General features: G+C 42.6%; 1 protein-coding gene across 2 annotated transcripts in view; it reads left to right on the top strand.

Moving 5' to 3' along the window:
- Positions 1 to 2,041: 2,041 nt before the first annotated feature.
- Positions 2,042 to 22,211, top strand: part of DGKI (diacylglycerol kinase iota) — a 247,631-nt gene continuing 227,461 nt past the window's right edge. Inside the window, exons 1-3 of one of the 2 annotated variants that reach the window (XM_034779724.1) lie at positions 2,042 to 2,346; positions 2,703 to 2,804; positions 3,051 to 3,189. In XM_034779724.1, the coding sequence (XP_034635615.1) occupies positions 3,101 to 3,189 (89 nt within the window). In that variant the 5' untranslated portion in view covers positions 2,042 to 2,346; positions 2,703 to 2,804; positions 3,051 to 3,100. The remainder of the gene's footprint in view (positions 2,347 to 2,702; positions 2,805 to 3,050; positions 3,190 to 22,211) is intronic. The other variant, XM_034779732.1, reaches the window with a different exon arrangement.

Genomic DNA, 22,211 nt, shown 5'->3' on the forward strand with positions numbered 1-22,211 from the left:
CTAGACTAGTCAAGGCAGGTCACAATTTGCCTTGATGGAGCTCACACCTGCTTGGAAATGGGTTAAGCTTTACTGATGTAAATTGCAGTTTGCCTTCTCCACACTGAGATTTTGCACTGGTGCAGCTCTGTTGATAGTTGCCTACAGATGGCTGAAATTGGGGCAAATCTCCATTAGAAAAGGCCTAATCTAGTGTTTGGAGAAAGGACACTGAAGGAAGAGAGTAGGCAACTTTCCAGAAATAGAAGATCTTTTACATTTTCAAAATCTCTATGATCCACAAAATAAGGGTGGATGAACTAGATCATATGAAATAAGAATTGACTCTAACCATCACCCAAATCCAGAAGCAAGGAATTCTGGAGATCAAAAGGATAGGGTTAATTACATATAAAAATAATCCCCCCCCCACAACTCATAAAAATGAAAGTGTGTGCTTGTGGGTTCCAGCCAGAAGCAGAGGTGGAAGTGGGTAACTGCCATAAAGAATCAGAGGGGTAGCCGTGTTAGTCTGGATCTGTAAAAAGCGATAGAGTCCTGTGGCACCTTATAGACTAACCATAAGTATTGGAGCATAAACTTTCGTGAGTGAATACCCACTTCATCAGACGCATTCATCATGTGTCTGACCAGGGGCGGCTCTATGTATTTTGCCGCCCCAAGCACGGCAGTCAGGCAGCTTTCGGCGGCATGCCTGCGGGAGGTCCGCTGGTAACGCGGATTCATCGGCATGCCTGAGGAGGTCCGCCGGTCCTACGCCTTCGGTGTACACATCGCCAAATTGCCGCCGAAGCCACAGAACCGGCGGACCTCCCGCAGGCACGCCGCCGAAGGCTGCCTGAATGCCGCCCTCACGGCGACCGGCAGGCTGCCCCCCGCGGCTTGCCGCCCCAGGCTCGTGCTTGGTGCGCTGGTGCCTGGAGCTGCCCTACATCTGACGAAGTGGGTATTCACCCACGAAAGCTTATGCTCCAATACTTATGGTTAGTCTATAAGGTGCCACAGGACTCTTTGTCACTTTTTACAGATCCAGACTAACATGGCTACCCCTCTGATACTTGACACTATGCAAGGCACTGCATTTAGTCGTATGGAGTGGAAATCCATCAACCTCATGAAGAAACCTGCCATAAAGAGAACTTTTCTCGTGGTGTTTCTATCCTGATCAAAAGCAGGAAATACCAGCAAGCTCATAGGGGAGATATTTATGTGATTTCCAGCCTGACTCTGCAGGCACAAATGGTTTGGCTAAACAGCTAGGGCCAAATAAAGAGGTGATACGTCTGGCATTGTAAACTGATGTGATTTAGATGCAGAGGGTATGGAAGAGGAGGAAAAGCAACTAGTCAAGAAGGCGTATGTTAAAGCAGGCCACACACTGGTTTACAACGCATCTTCTTGCCTTTGTCTGGCTCCTTAGTGTGTGAGTTCAACAAGACCAGAGCTAGATATTTTCCCATGCTAGGCATCGCTCCAAGGGGTGTGCTGGGGTAGCTGGATACTGCTGCTATTGTGGATTGGGACACCTTAACTGGACATGAGCTAGACCAGTGCTAATATGGCTCCCAGGTGGTGGCAGGGATGGAGGTGCCCTTGCAGAATCAAAGCCCTAGGCAGCCTATGCCTAATGCCAGCCATGGAGTTAAACCATCTGAGATTTCCTTGCACCCACTTACTAATGTACAAGCCACATCACCTTAAATATTGCCTCCGAGTTTTTGGGCCCATGTGCCAATTGAGCCAATTTGAGCTTTATAATGTGACTAGCAAACTAAGCTCAACGTTTGATAGTGTGGATATTTTTTTAGGATCACATAAAATATGAAAGCACTCCTCTCCCTCAACCCTGCAGATTTAACTGAAAGCATTTTTACCTTACTCTCACTTGAGTCTCTGATTCTCAGAAACTAGCTCACGTTAGGACCCTGGAGGGAAGCCTTCATCAGATACTGGCAAATGTTGGTCACGTAGTGTGTTTATTTATAGTAGGCTCATGTTTAAGTACTTTGTAGTTCTTTTCTTAGCATGGGATGGACGAGCTCAGCTATCAATTATCCAAGCAGCTCACGATAATACAAGGGAAGCTATGTAAGGCAGGTGCTCAGAGGGACAGAGGAAGGTGGGGTTCAGGGGATTGAAAAGAAAGGACGCTGGCTTAGTATGAAATCCTCTCAATTATTTATTACCAATAATAATTATTAATAACAAAGATGTCTGCACAATGTCATTGTGATGCTCCAATTTTACCTCTCTTCCAACTGCCTGTTATCTGCCTCATTTGTCTTTATTATTTAGACGATCCTAGTTCGTGTTTTTTCTCTTCCATTTTGACAATGCTTCAACCAGGTGTGTGCTCTCGCGCTCTCTCTCTCTCTTCCTCTGTCTTTGTCAGGCCCAGATTTTACTATTTTTGTTGGTAAAATTAAGATCTGATTTCTTTGTATAAAACTCAGGCACCTGTAGTCCTAAAGGGAGGGTGTATTTTTCTAGTGAATGGAAATTGTACCGTGGCTTTTGCTTCTCTCCTTTCCTGTCTCCTCCAAAAGACAGGAGTTTGCATTTAAGGGATTTAGAGGTGGGGAAGGGAGAAAATAAAAGGGACATCGGAGCCTCTCGTCCTTGTCCAGGATAAAGCTGATTATGCCATATACACACTGGCCATTTTTGTTCATTTGTTTGTTTATTGCTTTCTTTTACTCAAGCAGTGTCAAGTGGAGGACTGTGTGAACTCTGCTCTTGACAGCAGCTCAGGTTCTGACACCATCTGCCAGTTAATCCACTTGCCAGGGAAGAGTCTGACGTAGGTGTGTGTATATGTATACATGCTTGCCTTTTAGCCATACATCATTTCAACAGACTCCTGCTTCATACTGATCAGTTTGTGAGAACCATTTATGTTAAAAGATTGGCCTTGGATTCTTTTTCTTTTTTTCTTAGCCTCCTTTTTCAGTTTGATTTGTTTAGCTAGATGGGAGGCGGGGGAAGGAGTTGACTGGTGAATTTGCAGGGGATTTTCCTAAAGACTGAACTCATATCTGCTTTTCATATAGCCTGGCCATTTTAGGCACTGGATTTCAGGTCTTGGCTTTTCCTGGAAGCTATGAGTGCGGGGTGCATGGATTTCTTTCGTAAAAGCGGCAGGAAGCAGAGCAGGTGTAAATTGTCCGTGTCAGGCTCCTTGGATAGCTGGTAAGTGTGTGTGTTTGCAGGAACTGCTGCTTCTTAGCTTTGTTAGTGACATGGTGGCCAGTTTTGCTTGGCTGCTGTCCCCAAGTGTTTCCTGTATACCATATATATCCCTCTACTCCTCCTAGTAATACATTGCTTCCATGAAGAACTCCACCTATAGCGCAACATGACACTCTGTATTGTATTGTACCAGCTCACTTACCTTTAGACGTGTGTGTTTGTTTGGCACAATTAATTGATTAGACAAGGCCATATTAGCTTACAGCATTACTGTGTATATACCTACTACTGTAGAAAGTGACTCAAGATCTCAAACTGGGTGGAAGATTGGGTGGGGGACAGAGTACACGCTTGGAAATGCTAATTGTTTTTGTAGTCTTTAAACAGCTCAAATCATGCAATGTTTCTGCTGCATGCTAAGAAATTGCTGTTAATCACTTCTGAGAAATTGTAACTGTTTCTCCCCTAAGGGTCCCTCATGTCTGTCTCCAAATTCTGGAGATTTCTCCCACCCACCTGTCCATCCTCTCCCTGTCCCTGCTAAGCCTGGCTCTTGATGCCTAATTCTGGACCCTGTCTTGGCTGAGGAGCAATGAATGAGTTTCCCTTCAAAGTAAAGTACACCTCTACCTCGATAGAACGCTGTCCTCGGGAGCCAAAAAATCTTACCGCCTTATAGGTGAAACCGCGTTATATTGAACTTGCTTTGATCCACCGGAATGCGCAGCCCGCCCGCCCCGGAGAGCTGCTTTCCCGCGTTATAGCTGAATTCGTGGTCTATCCGGTGGCGTTACAGCGAGGTAGTGGTGTATTCTAATTTAAAGTTTCTGACTTTCCTGCATCCTTGTCTCTGCCAGGCAAGGGGCCAAGCACCTGGTTCATCTGCTTGACATTGCTGGGCATCTGGGCCAACTTTAATCTGGCTTCTATCATCCCATTTAGGGCCTGACCAAAGCTCACTGAAGTCAGTGCAAAGACTTTCTTGGACTTCAATGGGCTTTTCATCCAACCCTGAGTATAGCTTTTATCTGTGCCTGTGAGGTGCTGCTTTGCCTAGTGGTTGGATCTTTTGCTACATCTCCTTTTGCAGAACCTCTCTCTTTCTGATCTTCTCAGATCATGCCATTATCATTAGGTTATTTGTTTTTGGACCTTCACCACTATTTTTGTGTCTTGCTGAGAGAGGACCAGAAGAAACCAAACATTCAGATGCACTTGAGTTCATCCAACTGGACCGTAAACAAAACTTTTAAAGGATTTATACCGAATAATGTTTATTAATTAGAAAAGCAAAGAAACTTCATTACACCCATTGCAAATGGATTTTTACAGACATAGCTATTTAATCAGCAATTATAGTGAAATTCATTTTATTCTACTTTTAAGAAAAAGTAGTTAGCGGCCCTCCCTAAGCTTGCTCTCAGAGGTATTCAAAAAGGGGTTTATATTAATATCATAATGAAATTTATTGATGAGATTTGACGAAGTCTCCCCTTTCCACCATCAAAATTGCTTTCATTTTTCATTTCTAAAGGAAACAGGGGAGTAATGCTCCAGCCTCAGCCTGTGAGGAGAGATTGAGTCCATATAGAAATAATATTTCAGACAATAATCAATGAAAGAATTTCTCTCCCAGGCCTAATTTCCAATATCAATTACTAACTCAAATAGTTCTTTACAAGATGCTTCAAAACATCAGGTTATTTATTTAAACTAGCTCTCTAGAATAAAATAATTGATGAATTAGCTGAATGGTGTGAAACTGGTGTTTGTATGGAATCTTACACAAAAATATTTGCTGTTTCATCTGGAAAATTTTGTACCCTTCAAATTTTTCTGCACCTTTCTTTCACCCTTCCCAAGGGGAAAATTTGACTTTTGAAGCCAACTGTTGCTCAGAAATGGATTCATTTGTTGAGTGGATGTGATCCATGTAGAGTGAAAAGTTTGTAAAATGGGTCCCTTATTTGAGTTCGTAACATGCAGCAAACCCTCCAATTTCAAGTAAGTTTGCCTTTCTGTTGTGCCTATCTTTCACACTTTTGGTATCTGAACAGGGTAGGGTAAAACAACCCTCCACTTTTAAACCTTCTCTCAGGGTTCAGGGTGCAACAAAGTTAAGTATTTCTCTCTCTAGGGTTGCCAACTTTCTGATTGCATAAAACTGAACACCCTTGCTCTGCCACCTTCCCTGAGGCCCTGCCCTGCCCCTCACTCACTCCATCCCCCCTCCCTCTGTCACTTGCTCTCCCTCACCCTCTCTCACTTGCTTATTTTCACTGGGCAGGGGCTTGGGGTGCGGGAGGGATTGAGGGTTCTGGCTGGGGGTGCACACTCTTGGGTGGGGCTGAAGATGAGGGGTTTGGGGTGTAGGAGAGGGCTCGGGGGTAGGGGTATGGGAGGGTGTTTGGGGTGCGGGCTTCGAGCAGCACTTGCCTCAGGCAGCTCCCAGAAGTGGCTGGCATCCCCCTCTGGCTCCTAGGCACAGGAGTGGCAAGGAGGCTCTGCACGCTGATCCCGTCTGCAGGCGCCGCCCTCACAGCTCCCATTGGCTGCGGTTCAATGGGCAGGGGCAACACATGTAGCCCCACTACACCTCAAGCTGGAGAGACATGCCGGCCGCTTCCGGGAGCCAAGGGGAGCTGGCTGCTGTGGCCAGCCAGACTTTTAGCGGCCGGAGCCACCAGGGTCCCATTTTGACTGGGCGTTCCAGTCAAAAACCGGACTCCTGGCAACCCTACTCAGCATTAGTACGGTGCTCATCTCTGGAGACCCTCACAACCTTCCCTTGGGGTTTTGGCTGAGACATTCAGGGAAATGCTGATGTACCATAACACTGGCTATTCCCATTGTACTCCTGGCCAAAAAGAAGGAGAAATGACTGCAAATCTTGTTTTCATGAGAGTTCCAGACCAATCTTGTTGTCTCAAGAGGTCTGGATAATTCAGCTAAACACTTGTGCTTTTAGGGTGCTTGTCTGAGCCAAATCTAAACATTTCTATGCTTAGTAATTAGAAATGCACTTTTATCTGAGTGAGCATGCAAAAGTGCTCAGATGCATAGTTAAAAAAGATGCTACAATTAACTTACTTTAATCAGCCTCTCCATCCCCCTAAAAAATAAAAAAATCATGTTCTGGATTAATTGTGCATGAGTGCAGGAAGAAACTGTTAAATAAAGGAATTGGAGTTGGGAGTTTTTAATTGTCCTCCAGGTTTGCCACTCATGCTCAGTATAATCCTGGATAACTCGGCTATGCCCAAATTTACAAATTTGGGTGTATATAGTTAGACATTTAAATCCACTTTAGGCATTTAAATAAGAGACTTGATTTTCAGAAGAGAAATCTCAGCTCCTGTTGACTCCATCTCTATCAGTCCATTTATTGAAGTGTATAAATTTGGATTTTAGGGCTGATATTTTGAAAGATAAGCAATAATTTTGATTGCCTTGGTTTTTGGGTGCCCAGTTTGAAGCACCTCAAAGGGGTCTAATTTTCAGAGGGATTTTATTCCTTGAATGTGTGAAATGTTTTATACACTCTCATGGTTCAGCATTTCTGATAGCAATAATTTACAATTAGAATAAGAAAACTAGCCTCAGAATTGGTGTGTAGAGAGGGTGAGGGGCTGGAGGCAAATTCTGGTCCTACAGTGGAAGTTACTTATGATTAGATATAAATTTATAAAACATAAGGTGTATGGCTGAAGTTGAAATACTTGCTTCAAGCAAACAATAGTCTTTATTTTAGATTGAGAACAGTACATTAATCCACATTGTTTACTCTGGTTATTTTTGACAAGACACTTTTTTAGACTTGCATGTGTTTTGTAAAGCAACTTGAGAACCCGCAGGGTGGTAAATCACATAAACCGGATGACACTCATCTGAGATTACTATAGAGAATAAAGTGTGAAATAGCCGAGGTACTGGTGAAGGCATGTGATATATCCTGAAAAACTAGCAGCTGTTCCTGACAGTTGGGAAGTCAATAATGCAGTGTCAGTCTCCAAAAGGGAGCCACAGGAGATCCCAAAAATCATAGCCACACCAGCCCTCGCTTTAGTTCTGAGGGATTGGATTGAGAGTCTAAGGACAGAATAGTTTAACACTTGGCTAGTATAAACTCATAGGGTCAAATCAGCACAGCTTCTGAAAGAAGGTATCTATTACTTGTTATACTTTGTAAGAAGGAGAATAACATATGTGTGCTCTCGCTCTCTAAATAAAGATTACTTAATGGTCCTGATTTACTTGGCCTTTCAAAAAGCTTTTCCTAAGTGAATAAAAGAAAATGAGTAGCTATGGAGTTTGGGTCCAAAGTCTTGGTATGCCCTAAAAATTGGTTAAGCTAAAGGAAATAGTTATAATCAATGTATGCTGCTTCTGAGTAAAGTTGTTAGCTGGATGAGCAGTAGCTGGGCCAAGTACTATGAAGCACTGGGAGGTGAAAGTGAAAAGTGGAGAGGTGAAGTCTGACATGAAATGATTTTGGTCAGAGGGCTTGGATGGTTCAGCTGGCTGGTATTGAGAAACCGAGCCTATCACTGATAGCTTACTGGTTCAGATCTAGCCCAGGTAAGTGGTGACCAACAGCGGTTGTTAGAGCTGGGTGAATAGTTTATTCAGCTACAATTATTCCTATTCCTGTTCATTAACTGTCCAAAAGCAGACTGTGATTTTTGTGAATTTGTTATTTGAAATTATACATTTCTGTGAATAATTCTTGGTCGTTAGTAGAGCTAGATGGAAATTGGTGTGGGGAGAAAGCCACATTTCTTTTTCAATTTCCCTGCAGTTTTTTCCATAGAAATTTGAAATTATGGCAAAAATGTTCATTAAATCCATAAAATTTCCAACAGCCGTAGTCTTGTGCTTGTTTGTGAGTACTTCATTTTGAGTGTTAGCTACTTGCATTCCAATCAGTTTTGATTTGGGCCTATACATGACATTTTGTATGTTTCTGTTCCCTGAATTGGATGAGCATAAGTCTATGAATCAGGTTTCCAGTATTTCCTTTCTTTGAATTCAGCAAAGTCTACATAAAATGTGCTGTTTCGGTAAACATTCCTGTCATTAGGATATTTTCAGAAAGCAAACACAGGAAAACATTCTTTTAAAAATTCAAATAAATATTTCTGGAAAACTTGTTGTGTCCCCCCCCAATATTTGCAGGACTCTAGTTTTCATCATTCATTGACTGTTCAGTGGCCTATGTGAAACAAGTTTGATAGTCTTTGTCCAGTTACTAGCAGATGAATCACATCACAAAATCCACTTACATCATTGGCACCTTAATTGGCATTCTAATTAGAGAGGCCAAGAACTAAATCAGCTAGAGACATTCTTGCCTTTAAAGGTGATCCATCAATGTTAGGGCCCAGACACATTGATAGGGCAGTGTGGAGAAATTTGCATTGCTTCTGCTGATGCTGACACTGTTTTCTGGAGAAATAGAGGAATTCACTGGGCCAATCAGTATAAAAGAGAATTGAAAAATAAAGTGGGTAGTAGAAATTGTAGAGGGCTGTGAAATGCTTGAGATAGATTTCAGTGCTTTGGGGATTATGTAACATGATGGTGGCACTTGAAACGTAACTTGACTAAATGCGAAGTAATGCACTCTGGCAAAGAATAGCCTAAACTTCTCATGTACATTGATGGGTTCTGAACCTGTGGGATTCTCTAAGGAATAAGAGTCATTGTGAGTAGCTTAGTGATGATGTCTGCATAGCATGGATGCAGCAATTAAAAAAATTGGATACTTCAGTACAATACAGATGGGAGAGAGGAAATAATAAAACAGAAATCTGAGGAGCAGATGATTGTGGGATTTGATATCTACCTTCATCCACATCTTCAGTAATTAGTCAGTCTAATCAATTTATTTTACTTTAAAGTAATGAATGAAAGCTTATCTCTTTAAAGAAAAATACTGTCACAACGTGCACTTGCATGGTGATGCAAAAGCACTGAACAGCCCAGAGACCTTTGCCTGTACCCTCCTTTTGCCCATCTTGTGCATATTTTGAATGAAGTTGTTCAATTCATATGAAATATTTTGCACATTTATTGAAATTTCCAAGAAATGAGGCTTTCCCCAACTTCAGGGACAGAAAATGTTGGTAAAATATTTCTGAATTGTGACTGAATCACTGGAGATCTCTGGCCAGAGGAAGGGTTGTATCAGGGTGCCAGTGAGGAGCTGTAAGGGACTTTGTTATTGATTTTCACCAAAAAGCACCTGGAATTGTGTTTTCTGGAGACTTCAGATGAGGCTGCGAGGAATGGAAGCAACTCACCTGACGTTGTACCTTGGTGAGAAACAAAATAAAAACCTGAAACTGACAAGATGTGTGCTTAGCATTAACCTAGTGAGAAACTGCTATTTTACATTGGGTTTGGAAGGGTTCTTTTACAATCCTAAATTGTGAAAAGTGTCACTCTGAGAAACAAATAACGTGAGGTGGAAAAGGCAAGGGTCGGGATTGGTGTGCTAATCCTTCACCCTCTTCCACATTAGGGTTTAATTCTGTCCTTCAATATAACACATCCCTTTGTATCTTTGAAAGTGTGCTATTGCGTGGTAGACAAACAAGGGCAGGAGTGAGCCAGCAGCTTCACATTTTGCTTGGAACGCAAGTGGAACAAATTTCTGGGTCTTAGGGTGATCTCGAGTGGGCATTTGTTAACAGTTGAAAATTACTACAACTTGGCTCTAGAGGCACTTGGCAGGGTTACCCTGATCACACTGGAAACCCCTTGCCCTGAGAATCCTTTTAGGAAAATAAATAATGTGAGAAGAAGAACCCCAGTCATCCTCCAGCAACCGAGACTCCAGATTAAGCCTCGTAAGGGCTCTGTGAGCTGTGGTAAATTGGGGTGGGAGTAGAAAGTGTTTGGTTTGGTTTTCCGTTTGCATAAGCTTTTATTATTAGAATTTCTGTGTTTTCTCAGAAGGACTCCTGGAAGGCATCTGACTTGTACAATTGCCATTAGCAGGTACCTCGGAAAGTTGCTGGTCTGCAAAAATAAAGCTATCAGATTTGGGCACAAAATTGCAGTCTCTGGAGAGTTTCTCGCAATCTGACAAATAAGGAACCCATCTCAGTGCAGTATTTATGCATTGGCTGACATATCTTGGTTCACTTTCCTATACACCCTCGTGTTCGTTTCCAGGTGCATTTCATCAGCCTCATAGTTATTTAGACATATGACCTTTCTGTATAGCTGCTTTACCTAATATGGACTACGCATCATGCGGGATGCTTTATTAAATAAATTTATTAAATTAGCTCTGCTGGATTGCTCATGTAGTGTTTGCTATCTAAGATTATTTTTTGTGCCTTAACATAAGCCACTCTGTGTCAGCACAGCCCGTAGATTATGATGTGGCGTATGTGTAGGACACACACAGGTAAGGTTGATGTGAGTGTCACAGTCAATAGATAATACTGAGTTATAGGAAGACAGGCATCTGTTTTTGTGATGGGACATATATAGCAATCCTCCTATTCACCGTTTAAGAGCCCAGCTACACTATGGATCCCTCCACACTATAGTGGAACCTGTAACAACAAAATTATTCCCTGGCCTTGTTACAACATATTAAAATTTGTGATCTGGACAGGTTCTAACCATGTTCCCCAGAATGTAACTAAGATCTGGAGTCGTAGGATTCAGTTCAAGACTTTGTTACGGTTGTAGTGTCGGTGAACCCTGTAGTTTACCTATGCTAGCAATAACTGTGCGCAAGCACAGCTTGAATGGCATCAGGTCTGAACACCGTGCTATAAAACTGCTATCGTCTCTCTAGGTGGCCATGTCTACACAACAAATACAAATATGTCAGGGATTGAGTTACAACCTAGCTTCCCTCTGGCATGGTTAAAGTGCGTCTCAGTTTTTTAGTATAGCGAGGACCTAGTTGAGTGTGAACCGCATTTCTGAATTGTGCTGAAGACCTGGGCCTGTTGAGAAGGTAGTTAAAGCACAGTTAACACAATTCCTTCTATGCCACAACACATACCCATATTGTAACCATGCCCCCTTCCCCTGGCATGGGTGTATTTTATAGGGTAGCTAAGGCTTACAGTATAGTTTCCTGTACAATTTCCACTACACCCTGCTCAGATTAAGGAAACTGTGCTAGCAACTATGTCTAAACTAGAATTTCATCCAGAGAGAGGGACTTGCCTCTCTGTTTCTCTTCATGGCTTTTGCATGATGTTTAATAAATGCCCTTGGAAAACAAATGCAAAATCCAGTGTTTGCTTTAAGATCAAAGTTACTTGTTAGCTCATGGATAAAGCCCCCTGTACATTGCCTAGGGGATTTGCTACCATTCTCTCAGGACTGGGGAGGACTGATATTCATAAGTAGGGAAGAGAGGAAAGGAAGCCATGAAAGCACATTACTGAAGGATACAGGTGCCTTTGAATGATATAAAATGGTTCTCTTAAAACCAAAACAAAAACAACGTGTAAATTGGAAGAATCCTGAGACTACAAATGGAACTGCTGGGCCATTGAGAAAATGATTGCCTGTATGGCCCAGTGCACCAAGGAGAATTGCAGGAATAGAAAATGTATGCAACAGAGCTTCCAGATTTATTTCTTTGCCATGAATGCTGCTCATGAAGCTAAATGGCTAAAATGATACTTTAAGCACCCTTTTATGTGTCCGCTTCTCCTAAAACCCATCCAAATCCTCACCATGAGAGGGTGGCCTCTGAATGCCTAGATTTTCTCTCTCATTTGTGCAGACACCATTGTTTCCTGCAGGCAATTGGAATTTGTGTCTTTACTGGCCTTGCAGGATGGGCCATAGGGCATAGTTGTTTCAGAATTCACGGGCAGCTCAGAAACAGCTGGGTTGCCTCAGTAGTCTGGGGGCAGTGTACTGAGCTGCTACAGCACAATGGTAGCCTAAAGTTTGGTCTCAAACTTGTCCTTGACACCCCTGGCCATTGGGAGCTGAAAGTTCTGGGTAGGTAGGCCTGGGAGAGAAAGGGAGTAACAGTCCCCTCTAACCAAACAAGAATTGATGATGACAAATTTCAGAGGGATCTCTGTCCAGACCACTTCAGTTAGAGGAAAGGTCAGCCTGAGTGACACATGGTGAAGTGGTAATAAAGGGAATATTTTGAGGACTGCCTGATGTCTCCACTTTCCAGTAAAAATGTTTGGTTTCACGCTGATGTCTGCTTTAACATCGGTGTGTTGTATTTTTATGTGGCTAAGGAATTTTCTTCCTTCTCCCCTCAAACTACAAAAGTACTACAGGAGTTTTAGGGGGACGCTTCCTCCCAAAACCTAGGTCTCTTGAGATGAATCCACAAGCAAGAGTCAGGGTGCAGTCCAATTTTATAAGTGGATGGATAATACCTGATGCACAGTATATGGGGGCTTTGTGGTACTATGAATTTACTGTTCATATTCAGGCAAATCCCTAAGACCGAATGTAAAACCGCTCACAACTAAAGATCGGCCTGAGTGGCTGTGTTTGGAACAGCTCTAAACTTTTCCTTAATGTAGTAGTATTCAGATCCAGCATTTTAGTTTGAATTGATGTTTAATCAAAAGCCATAAAAGGGGGAGCCCATGTATGTAGTTCCAGCTTTCATTTCTTATCTGGGGAGCCCTGGTCATATACTGACCTGCAGGTAACCCAAATCAGCTTTATAAGTCTGAACAGAAGATATCATGAACTTCTCAGAAAACTGTAGAGACTATTTAAACTCAGCTCTATAAAATGGCTTGACACTGGTTTGGCTGGTTAAAACAGACAGGGTCCAACTCCTTTTGTGATGGTGTAATAGTACCAAGGAGGCAGGAGTTTTATCTAGAGGCCAGTTTTTACATATGATTCACATTGTCCAAACTGTTTTGGAAACCATTTCCGCTGGATCCATGTTTTTAAAATGGGTTAAATGCAGTCAAAACCTCAGTACAGACAGGGCCTAACAAGCCTGATGTTATCAACATCAAACACACAGTTCTCATTTTGTTGTTGGAGGCACAAAATCTGGCCAGACCCCCGCCCCCTCAACCTTAGTAAGGATTTGTTTGAATAATTAAATCTTCCTGAGCCTGCCAGGCAGCATGAGTGTAGCAGAAGCCAAGATTCCATTGTGCTTACAGAAAAAGGGAACTGAAATAAAAGATGTTTTATTTTTAAGGCAGTTGCCATCTTTATTGTGGAGCTGGGTAGGAAGATGTGGTGACAGATCCTTAGCTGGTGCAAATTGACATGGCTCCATGCCAGTTTATACCAGCTGAGGATCTGACTCTGGGTGTTTAAATGGCTGGCTTCGTCAGGGATGCAGTGACGAGTTTCAGTTTGGCAATATCCTCAGACTCAGTTGTGGCGTAGGACTCTGTCAATTTAAAACCATTTTCCCCCTCAGCATGTAGCACCTGATAGATTTCAAAGCTGTCAAAAAGGAGTCCACAAAAATTGGCCTACAGTTACCGGTTCCTATAGAAGTGTACACAATGCTCTCTACCAATCCTCTGAAGTTTGATCGTTACATTAGAGAAGAATAATGTGGTTTGAAGAAAGAATGAATGAACGAACTAGCTTGATCTAAACCTTTGTTGAGGTTTCTGAAAGTGCAGGAGTTGTTTTTCTCTATCACATTTTTTTGAGCTTCTCCATTGGCTGGTTGTAGCTGAGGCTAGAGGAGGAAACACTGCATCAAAAATTACCCTCACGGTCTTTCTGCTTGTTTGTACAGCTCCTAGCACAATGGGGTGCCAATTTAATCATGACCTTTAGGCACTACTGAAATACTACTACTAATATTCTTCTGACTAGTCCGATATAATGCCATGGGAATCTCACAGGAGTGCTTAGTCACACAAGGTTTCCAGCCTGTTACTTAGACCAAATAAATTCAAATAAGGATCTGGACTTCTGGATGATTATTTTAAGAGAACCCTTTTAGAGCTTTCCACCCCAAGGTAAAGTGACTTCCCAGCACATTTTGTACCATACAGCAATGATTCAAACTGAGAGAAAATGGACACTTTGCAGTGAGGCTCCTCATTTAAAAACTAATATACCCCCATTTATTTGCTGTTTGTTTAGAATATTTTACCACAAAAGCAATTAAATTTCTAACCCCATAGTAACAGAGTACACCGTGTTACCACAAGTACAGAGATTGGTACATGTTGTACATTCTGGCAATTGGACAGAGGAAAAAAGAAACCCACAAGTCAAACTCTAAATAATTGTTTAGCTTGAGGGAGGATGGGGCAATATGGGGAAAGGGCAAATGATAGGACACCTCTGAAGGGAAAGGAAGAAGGAAAATTCATTCTAATACTTTAGATGAATTGAGCAGTTTTGATCCGGTGAACCTAAACTCTGCAAGAAGTTGGATTGGATAAAATAGATCATTTCAGTATTAGAAGGTGAAGGGGAACAAATTAAAAAGAAAACATATCAGTGTATGTTCTAGTGGATTAAATGTAGGTCTGGAAATTAGGCACTCATGATTGGTGCCATCACTTCTTATATGGATTTAAGTAAGTCATTTGACTAATCTGTGTCTGGTTTAGCATCTGTAATATATGGGTAAGAATATTTACCTGCTCACAGGGCTATTGAGAAGATTATTATTATTTATATCTATATTATGGTATCACCCAAAATATGGCAGGCACTTTCCAAAAGCAGAGGGAGACAGAATCCCTGCCTCAAAGAGTTTACAATTTGAAACCACAAAAAACAGATGAAGGGGATATAACATGCAGGCAAAGTGATGAGGGTGGTCATGTGCTTGTATAAGCTTTGATTGATTTCCGTTAAACACGCTCACTTACCTCTCTCAGCCTTCCCTTTCCCTTCTGTCCCCCTCGCAGCAAGCCCCAACATCAGCTCCTATAACCCTCCCTCCCAACATTTGACCCCTTCTCTCAGCATAAATGAGCAGATCACTCAAACAATAATTAAATTAAGTAAATAAGTAGTGAATTTAGCTAGTTTCTTGTAGAAATTGCAGAAGTGAGGCTTCAGGAGGAATATAAATGAGAAGCTATTGGTTTTACAGGCCAGCTCAGGAAACAGACAGGTGGGGAACAGATGCTGGTATTACTGGTGGAACAAAGGGGGCAGACAAAATGATGCAATTAAAAAACAAACAGGCAAGTAGGAAGGGCATAAGTAGGTAGGGCTTTGGAGGCAATCACAGGAAGGGGATATGATGCAGAAGGAAAGGTCTATGAGAAGATTAAAAATGTTTTATAAAGCACTTTGACCTGTTAATTTATTTATTCTTAGTTTAAAGGGGTGAGAATTCCCAGTATGGCTTAGCTATGAAAGAAAAGCTTTCTTCTTGGGAAATATTTTCAGAGACACTTGGAGCTTAAATCCATTACATAATTCCATTTTTGTGTAATGTGTGGGACACTAAACCCTTTTTTGTATGAGAAATGCTCTAGAATCTAACAGACTGGACCTTGGTTCTGGTTTTTTTGGGTCAAGGATGAAGGACCTGCTAGGATTCCAATCTGAAATATGTCACATGTCAAAGTAGCTCTGTTACCTCTCTCTCCTTCACGTTATCATTGCAAATACTTCATCTACCTTGAACTTCTAAACACAGTAGGAATCAATTTAGACTAGGAAGATTTTGTTGCTGGTTGGCTCAAAGAAAAGTAGTAGTACGATTAACTAAAGAGACCCAGTCCTTTTATCTTAAAGAGAAGAGGAGTAAGACCTTGTCTACAGGGGAAGTTGCATGGTTATAACCTAGGATAGGGGTTCTGGAACAATTTGTATAGTGGGGGTGCTGAGAGCCATTGAACCAAACTGTAAACCCTGTATATAATTCAAGCCAGGGGGTGCGGCAGCACCCTTAGCTCCAGCACCTATGACCTAGGATGTGAATTTAGTTAAACTGGTTCAAATGTTTTTCTGGGCATTCTTATTTCCAGTCGAGTGACTGTTTTTTGGTTTATCTTGAGTTGAGTGGGGACAGGTTTAAACTCAACTGAAATAAGCCATTTTTAAACCAAGGTAAGAGAGTCACAGGTTAATAAATGAATGTATTAAATCAATGCAACTTTCCCATGTGGACAAAGGGTAAAATTTTCAAACATGCCTAAGTGATTTAGGAATCTAAGTCCTAGGGACTTTCAATGAGATGTAGGCTTCTGAGTGCATTTCACTTTTAAAAATGGGATTTAGGGATGTTATAAAATTTCACCCAGTGCTGAAGAAGAGTTTTATTTCAGAACAAACCAATTCACTCTTCTTCACCAATGCTTTGCTACGCTCAAGAGTCACTTGCTGAAACCAGCTGGTAGCAAATTTAATATTGTTAGGAAATTCTACTTTATGTAATGTATTACCTGCTGAATTAATTTCCATATTAAATAATTAGGGGGCTATTTTTTTAAAAAATGGACAGATCTGAGTGAATATCATGTAGACAACTGCCCCTAAATTGGGACAGTGCAAGTCAATGGTATAGGAAAGCAAACCGCATATTCAGAGCATAAATGGTTTACTGGATGGATCTGGGAATTTTTCCACCCATGATATAGCTTGCCCCAAATAACCAGGTACATTGTTGTGTTTGTTCTCCATTTTCGACTGAAACATTCTATACAAACCATCTTGAGAAGCAGGGTTCCTGAGAGAATGAATCTAATAATCTGTGTCAGTACAGACTCTCCTATGTGAACTGAGCACTCATGGGCCTAACATGCCAATTTACTCTTGGAGAAATTTGGCCCTCACTGTATAGACACCTCTTTTCTAACTAACTGCATTTTGCTGTTCTTTGTTTCATCCTCCTCTTCCGCCACTGAACTTAATGCACTGTGTTAGAATGTCAGTGTTGGAAAGAGGGGTGTGGAAGCTTGGGGGAGAGGGGGTTCAGATATACAATTGTGGTACTATCTGATATGGAATAAAGCTAGTTGGGAACATTCTGAAGGAGATACTTATAATGGATCTGAAGCTGCCTGTATTAACTTATGAATACTATATTTTGGCTGGGTTATTGCGATGGTTACTTTATGAATATATTGAGATAATTTCAATAGCAGGATAGTCAGTAACGGCACCCAGGAAGGGGGAGATGGATCCATATATACACATTACAGCAAACACTTGAGAGACAATGCAAGAGTCATTTAATTTGATGACCTGGCTTGGATCCCCGAGTAGCTCATTAAACTGGTTTTGGGTAGCTAGTTCAAGCCTGGGGAACAGAGAACTTTGGCTGGATTTAAAAGACAGGCTCTCAAAGACAGGGAAATGGAGTTAAGGGGAACAGAGAGTGGCCCAGACTCCTAGAGTTTAGGAGCCTGGAGTGGAATAGGCCTGCCTAGGACTCTATGTAAGACAGACATGCATGTAGACCTTTGTTTTTTTAAATCCTTTTCTCTTGTAATGGTTTGCTTTTGCTGTTCAGACTAAACAATACTTTGTTTTAAGACGATTATTTTGAGGTGACTGTAATCCACAGATCACCGGTTCCTGTAGGGAACAACTGCAAGTGCCCAAATCCAGTCGGACCTGCAGGGCAAGTAGGGTGGATACACAGGTTACTGTTGTCCAAAGACCAGTCTAGGAGTGGTGGAATTGTGGGATTCCACCCTGAAAGAGATGAAAGTGTGAAGCCTGGGGTCTGAGGGGTGCCCTCTGTGAGACCAGATGAGGGGTCTGAGGTGCAGCTAGCTCTGTAACCGTGACAAGTACTCGTTTTCTTAATTTCTCCCCCCCTTCTGTTTACAAGTAGAAGAGATTAAAAGTATTTCATGCACTTTTAAAAACTCACTATATAATATAATGTTTGTTCAGTTAGTATCAAATTACACTGATGGAGGAATCACAAGTATTTAAATATTTAATACAAATGTAAAATCCGTCCTTCCTTCCTTCCTTCCTTCCCTTCCTCCCCCGTCCTTCTTCTGGAAGTGAATATGTGGAACAGTCAGCCCACTGGAGCACTTGAGTCACTGTGTTGGTTTTGAGGTGGAATAATTTAAACCAAAGTATATCTCTGTAAGCAAAGGAAACAATGTGTATCAACAGCCTTTGAACTGCCCACTTAGTGCTTCAAGTGCCAAAAAATAGACTATTGGAATCCAATTGTTCATTATCACATGTTTTATTGGCAGGCAGGAATTAAGAGAGGCTGAGGAGAAGGAGGAGAATTCTTCTGAACCAGAATGTCAGGGCTATAGTCCAATTTGAAAAAGTAAGGCACCTTACAGTGTAGCCACTCTTTGTCGGCAGGAAAGAGCTCTCCAGACGACAAAAGAAAGCCACCCCCGGTGAGGGGTGGTAGCTTTGTCGGTGGGAGAGCATCTCCTGCTGACATAGCGCTATCCACACAGGCAATTTTCGTCGGTTAAACTGTTGTTGGTCAGGGGTGGGTTTTTTTCACACCCCTACCTGACAAAAGTTTTACCAACAAAAGTGCAGTGTAAACATAGCCTTATAATCCCTTAAAGGAGACTCTGCAAAGGTATTTTTCATCTTTTCTCTTACTGATGTTTACAATAACCCATTGGAAGCTTGGAAATCTGTTTCCTTAGTGACTGACTTCTCTTCCTTTTGGTTCATTTATACTGATTTATTCAAGGGTTGTTCATGAGTGCTGGAGTGTGTACGCTGGCCAAAATCACCTTTAAAAGGATGCTTTTACAATGATCATTGTTGGCCCCATATTTATTGCCATACCATTCAATCTTCCTTTCCTGTCTTTTTTTTTTTTTTTTTTTCCAAATTGGACCCTCTCATTATTTGTTTTGATGTGTTTGTATTTTAAAGGAAGGGTATTTTATAATGGTTTTTATTAGACTACGTTTATTTTTATACTCTTGCATGAAACTTCCAGCACTTGGTGCCAGTGGTTCTAGCACTTTAAATTAAATTAATGGAGATATCCTATGTCCTAGAACTGGAAGGGACCTTGAAAGGTCATTGAGTCCAGCCCCCTGCCTTCACTAGCAGGTCCACGGACTAGCAGGACTTTGGAGAGAGATATTGTGTAAACTATATAAAGGTACTCTATATAGCCATTGTTAGAGGGCTTATTTTTTTACCCTTCTATTCCCTGGTCCTTTTTGCATGAACAGAGAGCAGCAATACCCGAAGTCTGAAGGTGCAAACCATTTGATGTTTATTGGGGTGAACTTTTAGCAAGCAATGATTTCAATTTTTTTCCTCAGTGTCCCCCTTCCCAGCTCTGACGCCACAGAGCCTTGCCTGTGTCCCAGTTCCCATTCCCTGTTCCCATTCCCCCCGCCTTAGCAAAAGATGATTCCAGTTCCCCCCCTCCTCACCCCCTTACTTTCTGATTTGACTGCAGACTATATAGTAAAACTTGAGTTCTGCTTAGCGATACCTTAACCAATTATTTTAGGGAAATTTAACTAACGAATCCTAACCTATTATAACATGATTATCTAACCAATTATATTCCACCACCTTAATTGGTTTACACCCAACAAAATTAATTCTACAGCAGACAGAAACCATTACAGAACCAGACAGAGATTATACAGACAAACAATAGGGAAGTGGGGACTACAGTGATAGAACAACAAAGAAATGAGGATTTTACACCCCAGCTATTGAGAAGTGAGTTCTTTCCAGACAGGATGCTATCAAACTAAGTTTTCTTTAAATCTTTTAGGCTCTTCCCTTTGTCTGGATGTGACAGATCAGATCACCTTTTTAACAGCCCCAAACCGCCTTATTTCAGTGTGACTGGTGAGCATGTGACTGTTCACTTCCCAGCTTATGGCTGCCCCTGCTGTTTAGCCAAAGGCCTTAGCCTAAGAACAAGGCCTTAGACTATCATTGTGAGAGAAGGCCTATAAACAGGCAGACTGATTTGGATTCTTGTTTTGTACTCTATAACTAGCTAAGTGATAAGAATACACCTAAATTCTTAAAGTAGAGGCCTTTGCAGACAGGCCTGAATATTTATATCCTAACAGCCATGATCCTGCATTGTGATTCCAATGGGCTGAATGCTGGATCTGCTACTCCTGAGGGCATTCTGTGCCAAAAAATAAAAAATTCTGCACCAAAACATTACAAATTCTGCACAAAATATTTTAAAATTCTGCAGAACGTTGCAAATTTTATTTGTCAAATAAATGTGGAGGCTCCAGGATGGCATTGGGGAGCACAGGCCACTGGCTGCACAGAAGTGGGAGAGCACTCTGCAGCTCCCCCCCGGACACGGACTCAGCGGTGAGGCTCCACCCAATCTTGACACAGCGCAAGGACTGGGTCTGTCCTAGAAAACCCCCAGGGCTCTTTTCCCTCTGTGCCAAGTGCACCAGGTGTGGCAGGCAGGCTCAGTCCGCCAGGATCCAAGTGTGGAGGGGCTTAGTGTGGGGGTATCCAGGCATTGGTTGAGAGGGTTCTGTGTGGGGCAATCTGGGTGCAGGCAGCTCAACGGAGGATCTGGGTTTGTTAGGGGGTTCTGGGTGCAACGGTAATGGGACTCTGCAGTGGGGTCCAGGTGAACGTGGTTGGAGCTCAGCGGGGGGTGGGGAGGAGTCTCTGTGTGTGTGGGGATAGAGATCATCATGGGGGCAGGGCCGGCTCCAGGCACCAGCTTCTCAAGCAGGTGCTTCGGGCGGCTGCTCCGGAGGGGGGCGGCAGGTCCAGGTATTTGGTGACAATTCGGCGGAAGGTCCTTCACTCCGCCTGGGAGTGAAGGACCTCCCGCCGAATTGCTGCAGCAGATCGCGATCGCGGCTTTTTTTAGATCGCGATCGCGGCTTTTTTTTTTTTTTGGTTTTGGCTGCTTGGGGCGGCCAAAACCCTGGAGCCGGCCCTGCATGGGGGTCTGGATGTGGTGGTGGGGGGTCCATATGCTGTGGGAGTTGGGATCAGTGGGGTGGTGATACAGGTGCAGCTTGTTAGGACTTAGTGGGGTGGGGATCCGGGCAACTCATCCAGGTGGTTCAGGTGCAGAGGGAGTGGAGCTTGGCATGGGGGTTTCTGGGTGGGGGTGGTGAGGCTTGGCAGAAGGGTCTGGGTTTGAGGGGGTCTGGATGTATGGGGGTTGGGTGAATGGGGGAGCAGTTCCCTGTACAGTGATCCCTCCCCCTGCAGCTGAGGAGCAATGGGTGCAGGAAGCAAGGGGGGGGAGGAGGTGAAAGGAGGAGTTTGCAGAGCTTCTTGCAGCTTGGGGAGAAATGTGGGGGTGGGTCTGACCCAGCCCTGGATACTGTGCAGGGAAAGAGGAAATCCTGTACTTCCCAGTCCTGCCAGGACTTTCAGCTGAGCCTGGTGCAAGGTATGAGCCACCAGTTGTGTCTTTCCCAGTCCCACCTCCTGCCCCAAGGTGATTTATCTCTCTGTCAGCTGCCCCAGGCACCCAAAACATACTACCTGGGAGGGTTGCATGACTGGTCTTGTGGCTTCCCTTTGCTTCCCCATCAGAAAGTCATTTTTCTGTGGGGAAGCAAATAAATCTGCGGGGGACATGAATTCTGTGCATGCACAATGGTGCAGAATTCCCCCAGGAGTAAGAATCTGTATGGAGCCCAAGTCACTGGGGCTCAACATGGGTGTAGCAATCTGACTGCCTGGATATGAGGGCTCAAAAGAGTATTTATGTATTACATACACACACAAAAAAACCTAAGTCAAAAGACCATTATTAAGGTTGCAAAATCAAGCACTCAAAAGTTGGGAAAGAGCAGAATTAGGATTGCCCATGCAACCTTAATCTGGCCTCCTTGTGCAAGTGCATTATGATGCCATCTTTAATTATATGATCACATACTATTTTTCCACAGGGACCCCTGCCTCATTCATGTTTTGTTTTTTTCTTATTGTTCAGTGTGTGACCCTAGCCTTCTTCATTTACTGCACACTATTCAAATTCTGCTCTGAAGACAGAACTATTAATTTCCGCATGGCTTTCCTATAGTACTCATCACAACAGTATCTTCACAGACAACCTTAATTCTGGTGTTTCCGCACTTTTGAGTGCTTGGCTTTGTAATTTTTATGTTCCTTTTAACAGA

The sequence above is a fragment of the Trachemys scripta genome, chromosome 1 (genome assembly GCF_013100865.1).
Source record: "Trachemys scripta elegans isolate TJP31775 chromosome 1, CAS_Tse_1.0, whole genome shotgun sequence".
NCBI lineage: Eukaryota > Metazoa > Chordata > Testudines > Emydidae > Trachemys > Trachemys scripta.